Consider the following 21499-nt stretch of genomic DNA (forward strand, 5'->3'; position numbering starts at 1 on the left):
ATTTTTTTACAACAATGTGACTTACGCGCGTTTCTCTCTCAACATGATAATGTGACATGACTTACACTCAGATTAGCTACATGCAACTTATTTTCTGGCAAATACAATCAATTATAAAATTTTGCTGTATTACTACAAAATGCATAGAGTGGAGACCATTTGTGCAAAAATAAAAATAAAAATAAAAAAAACATTGCGTTCATTACCCCCACCTACATTCATTTTGACCTTAATCAATGTTGTTATTATTAGGGGATCCATGGAAATTTATTTTGGTGTCGACAAATTCACTTATGGCTTACTTCACATGTAAGATAAATTTAGGCTAGGCTATTATAAGTGTTTATTTCAGAAATATGAATGTACCTCGCTTCTCCCAGACACTATCGTTAGTCTACTTCTTTGGTCTATTTTGTTTAGCTGGCCAACTCTCAAAATCTGTGAGAAAAAGCTGTGTGGAGAGAACGCACAATGACTTTGCTATGGAAGTTTAGTTGGCAGAGAAAATAACACAGACCGTTTTGTTTGACATCAATTGATACTCAATGTTAATGAAATAAATAAATGTAATGTCAGAAAATGTTTTAGCAAACTGAATTTGAAGTAATGCATTTCTTCTTCATTTTGAAAAATGTAATCTTGATTTTTTAAAACTGGATATTTGCAGGGGAACTCAGAGGTATTGGTTGCTTTGGGAATCGGTGAAAAACAATTCGAATATATTGTTTTCTATGTGTTAATTTCCTATGATTGTGTATGGAAGACTTTTATTTTGGTATGATGACATGACGTCATAAGGCTGCACCGGGTCTCGTTCCTGCGTCTGTGATTCAAATGAAGAAAGGTTTGAAAGTGTTTAAATCGATATAAACATTTTAGACTGTTTTACAGAGAAATGAATTACTTATTATTAAGTCCAAAATGCTTTCACATTAATGAACGTTATTTTTTATATGAGTTAAGCTTAACAGAAAATGTGCATGTCATTTAGCTCCCTATATAGCGAATCGGCCGGTGGGCAAGTATTAATGGAGAAACGGAGCTTTGTTATTTACTGTTTCAAAGCGCACTATGCTGGTCAAAACTGTAAATCCAACGAAAAACACAAACAACTGCAATGTTTCCTGAAACTGTAGACTGTTAAAACAACTGCAATGTTTCCTGAAACTGTAGACTGTTAAATGTAATATACAAATCATTAATAAATAATAAAAAATAAAGTGTCTTTGCAATTTGTTCTTTTATTAATTTGTGTTAGTTTTTTAAAAGTTTTTTTTATCAGGTCATTTAAGTCCATTAACTTTCACTCTGACTGACTCTTAGCAGTGAACTGAACTACTGAACTAGAGCTGATATTATTTTTCTTTCTGTTAATTATTCTCATCTTAATTGTCCAAACACAGAAAAACACCTGGGGAAGCAACTGAGATCCACGTGACACTATTATAAAGATGGCATTTCTTAAAGAGGAGAGGGGAGACATCAGGATTGAAGAAGTATTCAGAGTGAAACAAGAAGATACTGAGGAACAAACAAAGATGGCGTTTATTAAAGAGGAGAGTGAAGACATAAAGATTGAAGAAACATTCAGAGTGAATCATGAAGATGCTGAGGAACAAACAGGTTGGTTTCATTCTCAAAGCTGCATGATTTCGACTTTATTTGAAGTTGTCATGCATCTGTTTTTTTCCTTTTTATGCTCATATGATGTGAACAGAATTTTTACATCAAAACAGCCATGGCTCATTTGTAAGGGCAGGGGCTTTATTTCAATGGTGTCCCGGTATGACAGCGATTTCTTTGGGGTGGAAAAAATTCAGCTTAAATAAAAAAAATCCTGCTTAAAATCTAGAGAAACTAATTTAATATGCATCTAACTGTGATTGTGTAAAGCCTGTGTCGAATACCTTAAAACGAATGTGGAATGGAACACAAAACGAATTTCATGTAATTGCACCTCAACAAACACTGCCTAAAAACTGGATCATCATTCCTATGTAATTTTATGAATTTATGCATGGCACAAATTCTCTTCCATGGACAATGAGTCTCCAACACGAACACATATTTCATGTATTTTGGGAGAAGTGCATGAATTTACGTGTTATAAATCCGACAGATATTATTATCTGAATTGCGGTACAAACTAACATGGCGGCGCCCATCGCATATTATAGATTTACTAACATGATCATTATAAAAACGTTCAAGATGCTACTGTGTTAATTCAGTCATTCATCATGTTTTTATTTTCAATCAATCGAAGATTTTAGACATAAGACTAAACACTCAAATCACTTTTATACAAGCCATGATGGCCAATTTATTATAGGCATGGTTGCTCTGATCGTGATGTGACACCACAATGAATTTTTCTGTTAACGTACATGGCGAAACCTTGAACAACTTAAGCTATCGGTGCGTGACACTCGCACTACATGGCAATGTGAACAAACATAACTGGTTATAACTTTAGCCCTCCCTTACTTTAGATAATAACAATATAAATTTAAAATGTATATTCATGAATTGTATTATGATTATATTTAATGTTTTTTTTTATGTAATTTAATTTAATGTTAATTGAAATGTACTAAAAATATGAATTTAAAATAAATGTTTACCTTTTAATAATAATAATTTATATATATAGCCGCTCTGGAGAAAACAGTGATGTAATTGTCCAGCTCAGTTCAGTTCTCATATAATGGTGTCAATGCAGGCAGATCATTAATTTTGTTGAATATTAAAATAAATGTTAAAGTCACACTATGCAAGATTTGAACCTTAATATAATAGCTTCAAAGTAATTTCGATGGTAAACAAACTCGTAGTAGGGCCAATCATCCCGATAGAAGTTTGAGAGGTGGCGCCCCACCAAATCTCGCGAGAATCACGACTTGCTTTACGGCACAACATATACAATTATGCAGTAATGTTTGTATGAAACATTACCTGGTCAGTAGACATCTTCGGAGTCTATCTGTGCCTGTTCAATGTCCGACGCTTCCATCCTACTGAACAGGTACAGGTATACAGGGGGGAGGGGATTAGGCCGTTAGTGCAAAAACGGCTCTGCGTGAGTGGTATTTACGACAGTAACGTTAAATACAAGTACTCCACAGCGACTCTAGGGGTCGTTGTTTGACAAAAACGGAAATCTTGCAGTGTGCCTTTAAATTTAGCAAAATCAACGCTATTTTTGTGGTTTACTTCAGCTCAGTCAGACTCGCGTCAACAATGTGCGAGTCAATGGTGCAATTACCAGAGGAAATATATTTGACCCAAAATATCAGAACCTCAAAATTTCTGTCAAAATGTTTAGGAATAAAGCGGACAGATGAGATCTTTCTGATGAAGAGGTAGATTTTGACAGTGAGGCGAGTGAGAGCGATTCTGACAATGAGCTCCCATCCAACCTCAAGTCTCTTGGAAAAGGGTGATGATGTTGGTCTCTCTGCCACAACTGGTAACCAGAAAGAAGGGGAGCTCTACCTGGACAGATACCAGTAACTTTACCCCTCCTGTACCGGGTATCAGCTTTGACAGCTTGAATTCTGGACTGCAAAATGATGCACAACCGCTCTCCTGCATCTCCCATTAAGGTCCAGAGCTTCAAGATGGTTTTTTTACAGAGGAGCTTGTTGGAGAAATTATGGAGGAAATGAACCGGTTTCCCTCAGAACTCCAGAAGAAGATGCACCAGGAGTGCAGGGAAAGATGGCAAGGTGGGTGTCAACTACCATCAAAGAAATGTACTCGTTCCTGGTGGCAATTCTACTGATGGGAACCACCGACCGTTACTCCAGAACAGGAGAGGAATGCCAGTTTTCCTTGGGGGGGGGAAATGACGAAAGGGCAAGTTGAGTGCAGACAGAACAGAACACGGCTAGTGATAAAATGGCATGATCAGAGAGATGTTCTTACACTGGTGAGAGGAAGGTCAAGCCTCACTGGCTTTCTTGAGTGGAAAACAACAAAGTGGTACAAGAAGATCTTCTTTTATCTACTTGACACTGCTGTGCTGAACAGCCACATTGTTCACCGCCAACTGTCAGGTTAGAAATTTACACAGCCATCTAAAATAACCATATCTTATATGTCATGCACATATTTACAATACACATTAAAGTGGTGTGTTCAAGTCCACAAGCATACTGTCATATACTTACACTGTACATTATTTCTAACTCCCCACAAATGTATTTTACTATCAACAGGAGAGGTCATCTCTTCCCTGGAGTTCAGGGCAAACCTGATGCTGCTGGAGGAGTTTGACACAACCCGGTGTCCACCCAAACGGGGCCGCCCTGCTCTGGACACTACTCTGCGGTTAACAGCGAGGCATTTCCCTACCAAAGTCCCGCAGACCATCGCTCAGGGCAGCAGGACCAGACGCCACTGCAAGGTCTGCCTCTCCAGCTCTCGGAAGACCAAGAAGAGGCATCTCACAAAGTACATGTGTTTGCCATGCAACACTCCCTTGTGTGTTACTCCATGTTTCGAGGAGTACCACACTCTAAAAAATTACTGAAAGAATTTTACTACTGATATTGTTTTACTACACATGTAAATACTTTGACATTCATCAATCATTTAGTTTATGCAGTTTTTATACAAATAGTTTTGTTCCCTATGTTAAAATAGTTGACATTAAATGAACATAGTCACCATTTCATGCATTGTGCGTTTCTCTTTTCAGTGTTTGTAATACAACTGAATATAATATTATGCTTGTTACTAACAAAGCAAAGCAACCCACAGCGTATATTTGACATCATGTATACTCTTTCCCTTTATTTGAATGCATTTGAGCAGCTAATGGTGAATAAGTAAAAGATACAACTTGTGTTATGCTTGTGCTACAACAATCTGTGAAAATACAAAAGAAAAAACCAAACCTGAAACTGTGCACACGAAAAATGTAACATTAGCTGACGTCCATAGCAATGTGTTGATCAGATTCACCAAAATAGTACAAAAGCACACTATTACAATATTAAGTTAGTACAACAACAAAAACTCTGATGTCAGTGAATTACAATTACGTTTTGTTAATGCATTTTTATAGTCTATGCATGTCTACAAATTATTTGGGTAGATTCTAAACTTAAACATTTACTCGCCAACTAGTCCTCGTATGCTCATGTAATGCAGGGCAAGTAAAAGTTAAATAAAAAGTCTGCATAAAGTGTTAAGTTATGTTTTTTTTAATAGTTTATAAATGTTTGCAGTTCATTTTGTGAGATTTTAAATAGGAGATCGACTGATTGATCGGGCCGAATTCTGGCATACTTTTATTAATCGGCATCGGACGATTGTGCTGCAAATTAGGATGATTAATAGGCAAGCGCATCTGCGAGAAGCTAAGCGTTGTTATGAAACACGTGAAAAAACAAAACCCGGTAACAAGCCCAGCGGCTAAATTATTATAGTAGCCTGCGTTGTATAGATAAGCTCCGACGTTATCAATTCTGTTTTTGTACCGGAGAATTTCTGTCCCTCTGAGGCTTTGTGTGAGACGGGGGCAACTCACACTCTACAGCCGTGCCTTATTCACACACAGCTTTAGCCAGGCTCGGTTCTATGGGGATGCTAAGCACCCTCCAACACAAGCAAGAGAACCCTCAGCTGATAATGTAATAATATATTGGCAAAACAGATTAGGAAAACGCTCCTGTGCATTTGTATTTGCGCTCTGGAGAACGTCAAATGAATCTATTTGCAGTGGTGAACAATGTAGTAAATCGCAGACATAGTTGTTGATTTCACCGCTCAAAACTTTGGAGCATTCAGTGTTGAGTTATGCAGGCTCGCGAAACCTCTCATTAACAAACAAATGGTGCATCCCAATTCGCATACTTATGCATCATATTCTATGATGTTTTTAAGTATGTATTGTTCACACTGAAAATTCAAAAAAGAAAAAGTGCACTTTAAATACCCGAATGATGCACTAAATGAATGGGGAAAAAACAAAGTGTGGAATGTTTGACACTTAATGCACTCAACTGTCGCAGCTTTAATTGCGTAGCGAAGGGGGAGGGGCATCAGACTCCGATGTTGAGTGACAAAATAACCTTATAAAATTCATATACTACACAGATTAGTACATAGTGCGTCATTTGGGACGCAGCTAAAGTGTAGACATGATGTAAGTAAGAGATTTATTGTGCATTGTTGGCTTCGCTTAGTTTTCGCATAGCTTCAGCTACTGAAACAATGTTGAGTGAAAAAATAAAGCTCTGCCAAATTTTGGAATGACACGTAGTCGGCATTCTGGATTATCCACATGCAGCTGAGGAAGGCCAGAACAGTCATCATTCTCTCTTTCGGCATGCCCTTTTGTAGACGGTCAATACAAGTCTCCAGCCACAGCATCCCATGCTCGCGACATTTAGTGAGGTTCCGGGAGAAGGACAGGTCCAACTCCTCAATTTGCTCACACACATCTCCGCGGTAGGTTGCTGCCCGAGCTGCTGCGGATGGAACATGACTGGGACGGTACAGCTCTATGATATGCTTTACGTTCCATCCCAGTATTTTATGTGTGGGAAGAACTTGAATTTGGCTAACCAAGCAATGGACGGGATCCAAACTCATCGATGTCACCATCTCTGTTGCCCTCCCGAAAAGTGTGGGGGTAGCTGAATGCTTTACGCTCGCACACTTCCCTGGCTAACTCCCCAAACGTTGGCAGTCCACTAATTGACCCGATTGGATGCTCAGGCCCTTTGAAAGAATCCAACGGAAAGGCGGTCATTTCAAGTCATTCAACAGAAATCTTGACCAATTCCTCCTCAAGTCGTCTTTTATCCATGTCTCCAAAGGAGGAGGAGACTCGTCCACACTTGCAGCACCAACTCAGGGTGTCTGCGAAGTTTTAAAAAGTATTAAAAGTTAGTAAATCAAATGAATAAAGATTAAGGCCATTAAAATGTATTAATCGCCATTTTACAAGGTATTCATTTGTTTATTATTTTTTTGCAAACTACGGGATAAACGGTTGTCTTTCAAATTCCCTCTGCACGCAATAGGATCAGAACATGGGTAAATGCAAATTTTCCGATAAATGGCTAGAGGACCTGGCGTCTAAAGACTGGGTCAGGCCTGTAGAGGGGAAAGACCGACAGGCTTACTGTTCGGTTTGTAAAAAAAACATCAGTATAACTTGGATGAAAAGCTCTTCGATATGCAATATGCAGAGAACAGTTATCAATCTACAGTTTCTGCAAAACCAACAGAACCAATCTGTTTTCCGTCCAAACCAACTTTACTGCTACAGCATCGACTACGTAATGATGGGCGCCACACCAACGGTTCTGTGGTGTCTGTACACTGGTCAAACACCACTCTCTGAACAAGGGTGTGGTTTTATAAATCTCAAACTCTGTTTAATGGTTAGAAACGTGTTGCCGTATAAACCTGCAACTAAATGCCGGGTTGGTTTTTAAAAAATATTGAGAAGGTATTAAAAATGGTATTAAAACGTATTGAATTTACCTCCAGGATTTCTGTATATACCCTGCGATAAGCCCCTGAGTTGAGTTAGACTGTTCGGATTGGTCGACATCCAGGGATGACGCATACTGCCTGGATGTAGTGCAAATTGCCTGGCCAAAAATGAGCTCCTCTAAATCATTAAATCCAGCTGGAATGCCGTCTAGCTACTCTCATGCTGCCTTCACACCAAACGCGAATCGAGCATCTGGAGCGAGTGATTTCAATGTTAAGTCAATGTAAAGACGCGTTTACGCACGTCTGGAGGTCCTGTGGCGCGATAGACGCGCTTTGCGTGGACACGATTTCGCCTCATTCGCGCTTCCAGTTCGCATGAATGAGGCGAATTGAGCGTCTGGCGTAATACGCGTGAGTGATTTTATTTGGTGCTTTTTGTGCATTCACGTGTTTAAATCGAATTCGTGTCTGACGCCGAGTTGAGAAATCAAATTGGCGTCGCGCCGCGTTAACCGGTCAGAAGCCTCCTTGCTGTGGCATGATAAATGGGGACAGGCCCGCCCGGAGTCACTCATTCAATAATAACTCAATAACTTGTGTTATATTTTTGGCCTCAATAAATTATTTTGTAGTATGACTAAATGCCTGGTGTGGTTCTAATGCACAACAAAGCAAATATTTTATCACGTAAAAACTTGATTTCAATATACAAGACATTAATTTTGTATTGAATGCTATTTATTCCATATCTAAATCTAGATTATATGAAACATTATTGTTCTAATGTAAAAACAACCAACATACTTTAGTGTATAAGAACATAGTTCGTGTCTGGACAGTGTTGTGTGATTGAAAAAAATCACAGGACAGGTTAATTACTTTTGGAAGCTGGCTCCATTTATCATCAAAACAAAAATAAATTACTGTATTTTCCGGACTATAAGTCGCTCCGGAGTATAAGTCGCATCAGTCAAAAAATGCGTCATGAAGAGGAAAAAAACATATAAGTCGCACTGGACTATTAAGTCGCATTTATTTAGAAATTTATTTCACAAAATCCAAGACCAAGAACAGACATTTAATCTGGAAAGGCAAGTTATTCAGCTCCACAACAGCACACAGAACAACAGGCTGAATAGGTGTCCGGCATGTTAACGTAACAGTCATCAGGGTTTCCCGCAGCACTTTGGAACAAAGGCGGCCGCCTAAGCAACACACGCCTGCCGCCTTAACTACGTCGTCAAAATTTTTTATATGAGCGATATCCGCCGTGTTACTCTGTCCTGTTTAGAGCTTAGATTCTCTGCCCGAGTCCGATATTTCCCGCCGCTATACTCGGGCCGGACCCGTGATCTAGAGACGTGCGGCGCGGGACTAGATTTGATGGCCGAGTGCGAGCGCGGGCGGTAGTCTAATGCACTCACTCTGTGTGTGTGGGCTGTGGGAGAATAAAACATATAACAACTAATAAATTGTTATTAATCTGTTGCAGAAAAGCAACAAGAACAACTAAAACAAAATAGAAACGATTTACAGGCCAGAGTTTCTATTTGTAACATGTTTGCAGCGTTGAGTGATGTAGCCAATCACAGACATATGTGTTGATTTCTTGAACACAATAGCCAATCAGAAGCATTTAAGACAGATTCCCCTCACTGCTCAAAACGGACTTTTTGTTCAGTGCTGAATTCTGCATGCTGGCAAAAATTATAAAAGATATTATGAAAGATTCATTATGCAGTCAGCTTCATTGATAATAACAGAGATGTATGAGATCACGATTCATGAACTGATGTCAGCTTTTTAGAAATTATTTCCAAAAATCTAAAAATAAAAAACAAAAAACAATGGTTTTGCCTGCCGTGTCTCGCCTTAAGTGTCGTTCTTTGTTCTTTCTCAAAGAAAAGCATAAGTCATTCCGTAGCTCTGACTTCTTCATTGCTCAGGTTGGTTGTAGTGCTATCCTATAGGCTCTATGCACGAACGCTGCTGACGTATTTCCGGTAGAATCTCAACCAGCGTCTTTACTTCCGCATAGCGCGTTCTATAGCGAAGTGTACTAGTGGCAAAACGTAATAAAATAAATTTTCTCAGAAACGGAGACAATGATTTTAGAAACTGATTCACCAGATTACGCATGATATGAGAGAATACTCACCCTAAAAGTTGTCAATGTATCTCGAAATATATAATTTAAAGCCCTTCTCTTTCTTACTCTTAGGTGTGACAGCTAACTTCCTCACAATATTGTAAAATCATTCACGTTAACCGTTGGAATTTTTTTGTAAACAGCGAGTGCCATTTGCCATGATCTCCACCTAATGCAAAAACGGCTTCTGACGCAGCATTAGATGTAACTGGGCAGGCTGAGACAAAACGCGGAAGCGATCGTGCATAGAGCCTATTGCGTGCAGAGGTAATTTGAAAGACAACCGTTTATCCCGCCCCTCGGATTGAACGATGCCAATGGTGAGTTCCTAGACCTAATATCTTGATGTGGGTCTGGCTTGTCAGGCTACTAACCCTGCAAAACTGAACATATTTTAGATATAAAAAGCTTGATTCAGGAGAACTGGTTTATAAGGGGTTTGATAACTGCCAATTTAAAGTAATTGGAACATCTCCTAAAGTTGGGGTGTCTAAACTTGGTGCTGGAGGGCCACTGTCCTGCTGAGATTAGCTCCAACTTGCCTCAACTCACCAGCCTGGGCATTTCTACTATGCCTAGTAAGACCTTGATTAGCTGGTTCAGGTGTGTTTAATGGGGATGGAGCTAAACTTTGCAGGAGAGTGGGCCTCCAGAAGCGGGATTGCACACCCATGTCCTAAAGAAAGCAAAGAGTTAACAATTTTGACGAGAGGTTCTGAGAATATAACATGTAACACCACTTTCAGGATCTTATACCGCGTACACAAGGCAAGATTTTATCCCCAATTTTCACTAATAGAAAGTTTTGTTGAAATCACTGACACATGCCCTGGATCTGAGGCAAATCGGCTCTTGTTCAAGTGACTGAAAATCGCATAATGTTTACGATCAAAGACACGATCTGAGCGAAGCGTTGATCTGTTGTTGATTCCCATTAAATATTTAGTATGCCAATAAATATCTGTAAAATGTGTTTTGACTGGAAATTACATTGCGACGACCTAGAGCCAATAATGGCACGTTTCCACCAAGCGGTACAATACAATGCGGGACGGTAAACCCTGATCCGGCTTGCGTTTCCACCGCCAACAGTACCCTTACTTGAGGTGTGGTGTAGTGATTTACGTAATTCTCACATGAAAAAGAAACCGAAACCGTAAACAACAATGGAGGACATACAGCAGATCTTGTTCTTGCTTCTCGGCATGTGGCTGTTTGTCACAAGAAGAAGACTGTTGCAACGGTATTGTGTTTCATCTGTAATAAAAAAAAATGGGGCCTCTTGTGCTGTCATTCCCTTTGTATCACCCACAAGTAATGATTCTCTGTCAAACCAATCAACGTTCTTCAGGAACGGAAGGGTCCCAAAAAAAGTGGTACGGTACGGTTTGGTATTTTGGTACCATTCACAACTTCTGACAATCAAAACAGAAAAATTTGCATATCGTACCGCTTGGTGGAAACGAGCCATAAGAGTGCAAGATACAGGGCAAGGGAATGTTCATGGGGAGAAGAGTCATAGACCTGCAAAAGAACATCAGCAAGCATGGCTTTTGCAAGCAACTAATCATCTCCTCATTCTTTTTCGCTGCATATCAGCGCACAGACAACTTTGGGTCACAAGTTTCTTGAAGACTACCTTTTTAACAGGAATGAAATCCAGTCTCTTGATCTTCTTTCGTTATTTCCTGTATCACTATCACTCCTGTATCACGTGTTTGGTTGTGAAACGTACTTTGTAGACCAGACAGAGTTGTGGATGATTCTTCCTATTGAAAATTTTGTCTAATGTGTGACCCCTTGTCACAGATGTAGTTTGTTCTTGGCTTTAGTTGGTAGAATCTAGCCTATATGTTTTTTGTTTTGATGTTTTACATGTCTAATTGTTTTGATGTCTATTACTTGGTGCCATTAACTGGTCTCTTTTTGCCGTAGACCTGATGCCGCTGAAAGAGGAGAGTCAAGAACTGAATGAAATTGATGAGAAAGATCATTATGAGACACATCATGATTTCATAACTGGAGACTTGTTTAGTTGCTCACAGACTGAAAAAACTTCCTCACAAAAAAGAGCTCAACAGACAGGAGCTAAAAGTCATTTCACCTGCCAACACTGTGAAAAGAGTTTTATTCGAAACATAAACCTTCGAGTCCACATGAGAATTCACACTGGAGAGAGGCCATTCATTTGCACTCAGTGTGGAACGAGTTTTGTTCAAAAAGGAACCCTTAAAAGGCACATGAGACTTCATACTGGAGAGAAGCCTTTCACATGTGATCAGTGTGGAAGAAGTTTTATTCAAAAAGGTAGCCTTGACAGGCACATGAGAGTTCACACTGGAGAAAAGCCTTTCATATGCCCTCAGTGTGGAAAATGTTTTGATCAAAATAGAAACCTAATAGTCCACATAAGAGTTCACACTGGAGAGAAGCCTTTCACCTGCCAACAGTGTGAGAAGAGTTTCACTAAAAAAGGAAACCTTGAAGTCCATATGAGAGTTCACACTGGAGAAAAGCCATTCATATGCCCTCAGTGTGGAAAGAGTTTTGATCAACAAGGAAATCTTGTAGTTCACATGAGAATTCATACGGGAGATAAGCCTTTCACCTGCCAACAATGTGAAAAAGGTTTCACTAAAAAAGGAAGCCTTGAGAGTCACATGAGAATACATACTGGAGAGAAGCCTTACACATGCTTTCAGTGTGGGAAGAGTTTTGCTCAAAAAGGAAGCTTTAACAGGCACATGAGAATTCACATTTGAGAGAAGCCTTAAACCTGTCATCACTGAGGAAAGAGTTTCAGATTGCACTCGCCCTCCTGTTGTTCTAAACTATTTAAGACTATTTAAGAGATATTTTAATGAAATCTGCGAGATTTCTGTTTCAATAAGCTTTACTTTTTTGAAAAGACTATATTTTACTTTTTCCCCCTACTTAAAGTCTCAGTTTTCATATTCTGTCACGGTCATTGTAAAATGAATTGATACTTGTGTATTCTCTTATGTTTTATGCCTGTGGTAATTTTGAGTGAAATAAAGTGAATTGCACTTATTGAGTCATTAGATTAAATGATTGTTACACAGATAAAATATATACTTACACTATTACATATATAGGGTCGCTAAGGAGAGTCAGTCTGTTTTTTTGTTGTTGTATTGTTTAATTGAGCTTTCCTGTTTATTTATTTATTTCAGGTTTATTTGACAGGGACAATGCACATCAATAATACATAAATGTACAATTTGCACCGCTATTGTACATCTGTAGTTGTGGACTGGTGGTAAAATTGTCACCCTAAGATATAAACATAGACATAAAAAAGAAATAAACTATACATGATAAATACATAATACATACATATAAGGATTACGCTATACATAATACATACAGTGCTTAGCATAAGTGAACACACCCATGCTAAAGTTGACTAAAAAAAGGAATAAAAACTCATCTTTTGGAAATTTATATTAATGGCTTAATTAAAAAAATTAGGAAAATTCCAGCCTTCAAAGGACACCAATTTTCTTTGTGAATGAATAATATATCGTAAATAAATAAATGTCCTTCCTTAAAACACAGGGTGCATAAGTCAGGACACCCCTATGTTAAATTCTCAGTCAGGCATGAAAACTCCTCACCTTTAGGCGAAATTCGCCGTTTTAAAAACAAAATGGGTTACCTACGTGACTCGTGCAGATCCGATGAAAAAACATTTGAGGAAGGGGGGGGGGGGGGGGGGTGATGTATATTATCTCTATAGTTACCATAAACTTCGCGGCTTTAAAAAACAATAATCATTCCTAATGCCGAAACCTGACAGCCAATCCGAGTCAGAGTAGGGCATAATTTTTTTCAAAGTCACACCGCGAATCTGACAACTGGACACCACACCGCAAGTCTGATAACTGGACACACTACCGAACAAAGACCGTTCTGCACGTCGAAAAGCCTGAGCTAAGTTAACTTACAATGTTATCTGCATTCTCAATGGGTTCCGGGAGGGCTCGCACTAACGTGCTTTCGTCATCATATGTGACCTTAACTTGTGCAGCGATTGGTGGAAACAAATATACCTCTATTAATAATCTTTAAGCTGAAGTGACTTCCAATAATTTCCTCAGTGCATAACTTACATTCCACATACATATTCTCCATCTGTAAATGTTAGAAAGTCAAGCAAATATTTCCATTTTGCTGTCATGAGTGGACGAGCCTTCAGCAGGCTAAACTTCCGTGAACAAGCACCGCCGTGCGCATGCGCGCCTAACAGACGTGCGCGCATGCAAGAATAGGAGCGCAATAATTCTGACTAAAATATACATTAACACTAAATTATAAATATATTTTGCTAATATATTTGTTGTTGAATATTTGTTGTTGATATTGAACATAAATGTGCTAGAGAATTTCAAACCTACAAGTGTATTTTTATGATATCAGTTTTGTTTTTATTTTAATTTTTAAGATTAGTAAATTTTACTACTTTAAAAAGCATTATTTTGTTTTTAGATCGCAATGTTTGATATGTTAGAGTGTAATGTGATTTGACCCCTTTTTAGACTGCAAGGTTGCATTCACTATGTTTGTGTTCATAGCCTTCAATATGAACATTGTTTGTTGGACAATATTGACCAGGATATGAAATAGCCTAACTTTTTTTTTGTTTAAATTAAATACAGATTTTTAAAAATTCAAATAGAAAAAAAAAGTTAAATACTGAGATTATACCATCGCCATTTAGCCCAAAAACTCAGATTTCTTTGGCAATTGCCCAACCCTAACTTATGGCATGCTTTAAATGCTGAATTTTCCATTTTTAGCGAAGCAGTAGGCTAATGATAAATTAACAATGATCCGTTCTGCATTAATGGTAAATGGACTGCATTTATATAGCGCTTTCACAGACCCAATGCCCACCAAAGCGCTTTACAATATTGCCTCACATTCACCCATTCACTCACTCATTCATACACCGACGGCGGTGTCAGCCATGCAAGGCGATCCAGCTCGTCGGGAGCAGCTGGGGTTAGGTGTCTTGCTCAAGGACACCTCGACACTTGGTCAGGTGGAACCGGGGATTGAACCACCAACCTTCCGGTTTGTAGACAATGTACATGAACCATCATAATAATTCAATTTGTTTGAGCCTGGAGCAGAAATGCTCCCTTGCGAGGACGGTTTTACGCCCGCAGATACGGTTCTGTGCCAGGGTTTCCGCGGGGTCATAAAAAGTCATAAATTTAACAATAAGAATTTTAGGCCATAAAAAAAAAAAAAAAAACGTCCAGATTTTCCATACAAGGTCATAAATTACACTTAGCCACGTCTTAAATTGATATGCTCTTCCATTCATTTGTTCTTCTATCAAAATGCGCTGGCGGCGGCAATGGCATTAATTTGTTTCGCCGGTTGTAGTTCTGTCTGAGGAATCTGGGTGGTAGGTCTTTCACAGAAACCCGCGCGAACTCCGAACATACTGTATCATACTGAGTCACTGCTTAGTAAGGCTGTAACGATTTGCGATATTAAATCGAAATCGCGATACGCAGGTCCACGAACCTGTATCGCGATGTGAGAAGGCAGAATCGCGACACACCCCTTCCAGCTCCCAGAGTTATCCTTCCTGTCCAGATCCAATGCTACCACATCTTTAAATTACTATTAGTATTATTAGTAGCCTATTATTTGAAGTTAACATTATAAAATTCGTTGACATTATAAAAAGCGTCCTCCAATTACGTGTGCTACCTTAAGTTAAGCTTTCCAATCATGTGACGCGTCACGTGAGCTAGTTGAAGAATGTGAGGAAACATCATGGCAAACAATCCAGAGATCGCGGACCCTCCTAATACTTTTAAGTCAGCAGTATGGCAACATTTCGGCTACCCGGTGGAGAACAAAGATGGTAATCGTGTAGTTGACAAGACCCACACAATTTGCCGTAAGTGTTTCAAACAAAACGTTGCGCTTTTCTAAGCGTGTAAAATGGATAACTATATTGTATGGCGGAATACCATAGCAAGTGCTTAAGAGCACTTTGACTTGGCGGAGTAATATCTTCACTCGTGAAAAATCCTCTCACTGGCCCCCGCTCCCTCTAGTGAAGATATTACTCCGCCAAGTCGAAGTGCTCATAAGCACTTGCTATGGTATTCCGCCATACAATATAGTTATCCATTTTACACGCTTAGAAAAGCGCAACGTTTTGTTTTGTGTCACCGTCCTAGGTCGAGTTACACTACGCGAGTAACTGTATTTAAATAGGGAAACCGTGGAGGTGTTTGGTAGCTTCTCTGCTTGGCCCATATTGAATGAACTGAGTGAACAAAGTGTCGCGGCGCGCCAGAGCGATTGAGTGCACGCACTGAGAGACGAGAGAGGTATGTATCAACTCGTCTTAGTTAAGGGAATAACATAGTTTAATATGAAAAGACGGTGGAGTATCCCTTTAAGAGAAAGAAGTTGTTTATTTGTTTAATGTATACTTACTTGATTTGTGGTTTACAGCACAGACAGTAAGCTCAGTTACCTCAGTGTGAAAAAACAGTTAACATTTAATTTTCTTTGTAAATGTAAGATTGATTGAAGAAGAATTTTCAACTTGAATCATCTCCACTATGGACTTTACTTTTTTAACTTTTTGTTTTTCAACAGTATTTTATTACAAAGAAAACAGAAGTGTTATAGCTTTGGCTAAATAATTTATTTTACTTAGGTGTATATTGTTAATAATTTGCATAGTTAATATTGTTTTTTGGTGTTCAGTTTATACCGGTTTTTCATATCCCCCCCCCCATATCGAGGTTTGTATCGTGTCGTGGGTCAAAAATCGTGATACGAATCGAATCGTGGGTTTGGTGTATCGTTACAGCCCTACTGCTTAGTTTAACTGAAATCATCCTGGCTATCACAATTGGAAAATGTACCTTTAACGATCTATGGCTCGAAGACGGTGCATTTAGTGGTTGGCTCAATCCCGTCGCAAACAATCGTTATAAAGCCTATTGCACACTGTGCAAGAAGGCATTGGAGCTTTCTAGTTTAGGCATAAAAGCCTTGAAGTCGCATGCAAAGTCGGAAAAGCATATCGTTGCTGTAAAAGGCCTGCAGCGAGTGCAGGCGATCAGTCAGTTTTGTTCGGCTCCGTCACTAACGTTACCCGGTCCAAGTACAGCGCGGGATTCCGTTTCTGTCGCATCCAGTGCCACACACAGGGATTTCGGATCAACCTCCACACTAAAAGCAGAGGTCCTGTGGGTGTTGAATACTGTTACCAAACACCAGTCGTACAACGGGAACGAAGATATTGCCAAACTTTTCCGAACAATGTTCCCAGACTCGGACATAGCCAAAACCTTTACGTGCGGGAAAGATAAGACCTCATACATCACCCGGTTTGGCTTGGCAGAGTATATAAAAAAAGACCTCGTCTCCAAGGTCTCTGGGCCTTATGTTCTCATGTTTGATGAAAGCTTAAATCACACAAGCAAGAAGAAACAGCTGGACATACACGTTCGGTTCTGGAATGACGACAAGGTGCATTCCCGGTACCTGGGATCACACTTCCACTTCATTGGCCATTCCACGGCCCAGGATTTGCTAAAGCACTTTAAAGTAAGTAATTAAATTTTAATATTTAAAACAAATATGATTTCTAATGCTGCATGTAATATTTGAAATAATTTCATCTTCAAACCTACGACTATGAATAGCCTAAAACCTGTGTTTGATCCATTTATTCAAACCATTTGGAGAGTAGGGAAACCGTTATATAATGTACGTTAATGGTCTGTACTCTGCACCACTCTAGCCATACTCTTTTGAGAAAATAGAAAAATAACTATATATAATCTAAATCGTTTAATTTGTTTCATCAATTGCATGGCGTGGTTGTATTTTAAGAAACAGCCCACATAAATGAATAGAACTTGAATAGAAACAGACATGTAGGCCTAGTCAAACATGGTGATACTTGCTTGAACTAGAAAAGTGCAAAAGTGTGTGTGTGTATGTGCATGTGTGTATGTTATCAATTAAGTGGTAATGTATATTTATTTATCCTCATCTTTTTATTGTTTTCCCTCAAGGAGTGTGTGCAGCAGCTGAATCTCAGCAGGCTGGTCTCTGTATCGATGGATGGGCCCAATGTAAATTTAAAATTCTTTGAGCTTCTCCAATCCGACTTAAATGAAATGTATGGGGGTGCTCAAATAGTGTCCGTGGGGAGCTGTGGGCTTCATACTCTGCACAATGCTTTCAAGGCAGGTTTCTCCATGTGGCAGATGGAAAAGCTGTTAAGAGCAATGCACACACTCTTTAACAATGTTCCAGCGAGGAGGGAAGACTACGTGACAGTCACAAAGTCATCAGTGTTCCCGCTATCATTCTGTGGCCATCGATGGTTAGAGAACTGCCTGTGGTAGAGAGAGCTCTGGAGGTCTGGCCTTCACTTCAGCTGTATGTGGATGCGGTGAAAAGAAAGCACCTGCCAAACCCTGGTACAGGCTCGTATGATACAATAGAGGCCGCTCAAAAGGATCCCCTGATCTTGGCAAAGTTCCACTTTTTCGCGACAATCGCCCGTACCTTTGACCCCTTCCTGAAGAGGTACCAGACGGATGAGCCAGTAATGCCATTCCTTGCCAAAGACTTGGCTGAGTTGATAAAGGTAATTTAAAAATAACTTTTGTGCTTGTCTGGCTCCTCAGCTACTATAATTATATATGTGTATGAGTATGATGTATTATGTATTATGATGTATTACAATTCTTCAACCTGTTTATTTTTTTCTTTGTTAAAACTGTGACTTCACTGCATGAAAAATATGGATGTAGGGCACTTACATTTTTCATCTGGATTTTTCTTCTGACAGAGTGTACTGAGGCGGTTTGTGAAGCGATAAGTCCTGCAGGACATTACAAAACTACAGCTCACCAAGCTGGACTTGAGTGAGAAGAAGAATTTGCTCCTCCCACAGAAAATTGACATTGGCCTAGGTGCAGATAAAGCCCTGAAGGTATTGTGGTCAATTTTGAAGTTGTAGTTGAAGTGATTTTAGAAATTGTGGTCAGGATAGAAGAAGCAGGAATCACTGTGTTGTACATTCTACTTACTTGTGTTTTTATTGTACATCCCTCTTCAGGACACTAAAATATCAGATCTCAGAGTCCTTGAATTTAAAAGGAACTGCATGCAGGGGCTGACTAATATAGTCAGAAAAGTGCAGGAGAAGAGCCCACTCAAATACGCCACTGTTAGGCAGATGGCCTGTCTGGACCCCTCTAACATGTTCAGAGACCCAGACAGGTGCAAGCAACAAATTAAATGTCTGGTGCAGACCTTTCTACAGGCCAAGCAGCTGGCAGGAGGTGTATCTGCTGGTAGGAGTAGTTTGGAAGGGGCTTTGACCAAAGTTAGAGTACCACGCTGAATTATACTCTAAATGTTTATTAGACTGTTTACAGCATTATACTTAACTGTGCCATCTTGCAGACATTTGCTACATTTATATACCTTTTCTCTTTTCCCATCAGGGGTATTTTTTAGTGTGGTTCTCTAGCTTATGTCATTTCCTCTTGTAATGGTCCTGCACCTGTTCTGTGTGCAGTGGCTCATGATTTAGGATTATTTTACATAGGGTGCTTACAATATAAAGTTTAGGTGCATCACCTAAGTGTTTTTAGGAAGCACATAAACCTAAGTGTTAACACACACAAATCAGAAGGTAACTTAGTCTCAAATGGAAAGGTATCCTGACAACAGTGCAAAACAAACTGGATGAGCGAATGTTGCAGATTAACAAATTGTCTGGTCATGAGTTTAAATTTGTATTTATCTGAGTTTAGTGGAGTTTCTGTGTCCTCTGAAATCTTAGGAAAAAAAATGAATTTAAACCATCATAACCAAATGTTATTGTAGTCTTTATGGTTAAAGTGGATCAATATATCAATATAATTCTAACTAATTCCCTTTGTAACATTTTTATTTTTTTTAGGGGATGTCATTCTACAACAGTTTGAGGCTCTCCTGACTCTTGAGTGTAGGAATGAAGAGTTTCTCTCTTTCCAGCCAATGGTAAAACGGCTGGACACCTTCTTGTGCGGCTTTTTAAGCCGTGCCTATCCAGTGGCTTGGGCATTTTGCCAGAAGCTGCTCCTCCTTTCTCATGGGCAAGCTTCAGTTGAAAGGGGGTTCTCTGTGAACAAAGAGGTTGAGACTGACAATATGCAGGAAGAGACAATGATTGCACACAGACTTGTGTGTGATTATGTAGATTTGCACGGTGGGGTGACCAAAGTTCCCCTCACAAAAGAACTGCTGGTATCGGTGGGTGCAGCCAGGTCGAGGTACCGCATTTCCCTTGATCAGCAGCGTGCAAGGAAGGAGAGTGAAGCACGGACACAGAAAATAAAAGCTGGCAGAGGAGTATTTGACCGACCTTAAAGGGGTCATGACATGAGAAACCAAATTTGCCTTGATCTTTTGGTATATAAGAGGTCTTTGTACCATTAAAACGTCCTGCAAGTTTCATAGCTTAAGACGTCCTCCCCATTATAAACGAATCATTTATTTAATCAAGCTCTAAATACAGCTCGTTATGGATCCATGGTAAGAAGTGACGTCACGGTACGAAGTGACGTACCAGCGTTTGCATATAGACCGCCTCCAGCACAAGACAACTACGCTTTAAGCGCAAGGCAACTACGCTCATTTCGTATCATTGTCGCGCCCGCGCGCTGCGCGCCTCACAAGCGTTCAGTCGACGGACAGCGAGTGGGTCTGTGTACAGGGAAATTACGATGCCACGCAGATGTGCTTTTCCTGGATGTGGACAAACAACATATTTGAATATGCTGCGAAAGATCCAGACGTCAGGGAAAAATGGATGCACTTTATTTTTTGCAGACGTCTCAGTCACGGCAGTGTTAGTTTAAGCGTGTGTTCTATACATTTGAAGGATGACTGTTTTGAGCTTTGCCAGAAAACTGTTGCTCAAAGATAAGTCCGTGCCGACTATTCTGGGCTCAACATCGACGACGCAAACTGTAAGTAATGTATTTAAAACTTTAAACTACTTTTTAAATACGCTGAAAGATCCAGTCGTCAGGGAAAAATGGATGCACTTTATTTTTTGCGGACGTCCCAGTCACGGCAGTGTTAGTTTAAGCGTTTGTTCTATACATTTAAGGATGACTGTTTTGAGGAAAAAATCCCAATATGATGCTTGGCTTTGCCAGAAAACTGTTGCTCAAAGATAAGTCCGTGCCGACTATTCTGGGCTCAACAACGACGACGCAAACTTACTTTTTATCATGGCTAATATAAACACATTTGTATAAGAGAATCTTGAAAATATGTCGCCTTTCTAGTAGGCCTACATGTGATAGAAAATTAAAAATGTTGCCTTTATCAATGCTGCATCTTCAAATATGGCCTGTGCATGCATTTTTGTCCGTGGTACACCCTATCATTTCATTGGAATTAGTTAAATAATGTTAAACTGTTAGCTAATCCGTTTTCAAGTGTCTCGGGTTAATTTTTTTTTATTAATTCAAAATAGTTTCACTTTCCATGTGAACACGGGCTGATCCAGTCTTCGTTGTTGTGGTGATCGTTCATTTTCCTCTGATTCTGGCTCAAACATAATAAGGTTTTATCATTGCAAGAGCCATCGCTTCGCATGCATCACCCGCTATTAAACAGTTGCGCCGAATCCGCAAATGTTCTGGCTGGGGGCGTTAATAATTGATGCATAGGCACTGACGTTAGCCAATCATAACAGTGGGCGTTAACACTGAACTCTTAAAGGGGAAACACCCCCAAAACAGACTGTTTGAATCAGAGGATGAGAAACAGGGTGGGAAAAGGTCATAAATCACTACATTTTAAAAG

The 21499-nt window shown here is 39.5% G+C and overlaps 1 protein-coding gene and 1 long non-coding RNA gene across 6 annotated transcripts; both read left to right on the forward strand.

The window, feature by feature from the left end:
• Nucleotides 1-293: 293 nt before the first annotated feature.
• On the forward strand, nucleotides 294-12903 carry LOC307004296 (piggyBac transposable element-derived protein 4-like). 4 transcript variants are annotated; one of them, XM_079623410.1, is made up of 4 exons: nucleotides 316-844; nucleotides 1404-1623; nucleotides 4221-4455; nucleotides 11543-12739. In XM_079623410.1, the coding sequence occupies exons 2-4, from the start codon at nucleotides 1452-1454 to the stop codon at nucleotides 11580-11582; spliced, it is 447 nt and encodes a 148-aa protein (XP_079479536.1). In that variant the 5' UTR covers nucleotides 316-844; nucleotides 1404-1451; the 3' UTR covers nucleotides 11583-12739. The 4 variants fall into 4 exon arrangements, with proteins under 4 accessions (XP_079479533.1, XP_079479536.1, XP_079479534.1 ...); XM_079623409.1 differs by lacking the exon at nucleotides 316-844 and adding an exon at nucleotides 3326-4058 and having other exon boundaries at nucleotides 1486-1623; nucleotides 11543-11653; XM_079623407.1 differs by lacking the exon at nucleotides 4221-4455 and having other exon boundaries at nucleotides 294-844; nucleotides 11543-12903.
• Nucleotides 12904-17393: 4490 nt separating this feature from the next.
• LOC307004301 lies at nucleotides 17394-19645 on the forward strand. 2 transcript variants are annotated; one of them, XR_013799002.1, is made up of 3 exons: nucleotides 17394-18275; nucleotides 18480-18623; nucleotides 19602-19645. It is a non-coding gene; the product is annotated as an uncharacterized lncRNA (long non-coding RNA). The 2 variants fall into 2 exon arrangements; XR_013799003.1 differs by lacking the exon at nucleotides 19602-19645 and adding an exon at nucleotides 18750-18946.
• Nucleotides 19646-21499: the final 1854 nt, after the last annotated feature.

This window comes from Phoxinus phoxinus (assembly GCF_949152265.1).
Source record: "Phoxinus phoxinus genome assembly, chromosome: 9".
NCBI classification, from domain to species: Eukaryota; Metazoa; Chordata; class Actinopteri; order Cypriniformes; family Leuciscidae; genus Phoxinus; species Phoxinus phoxinus.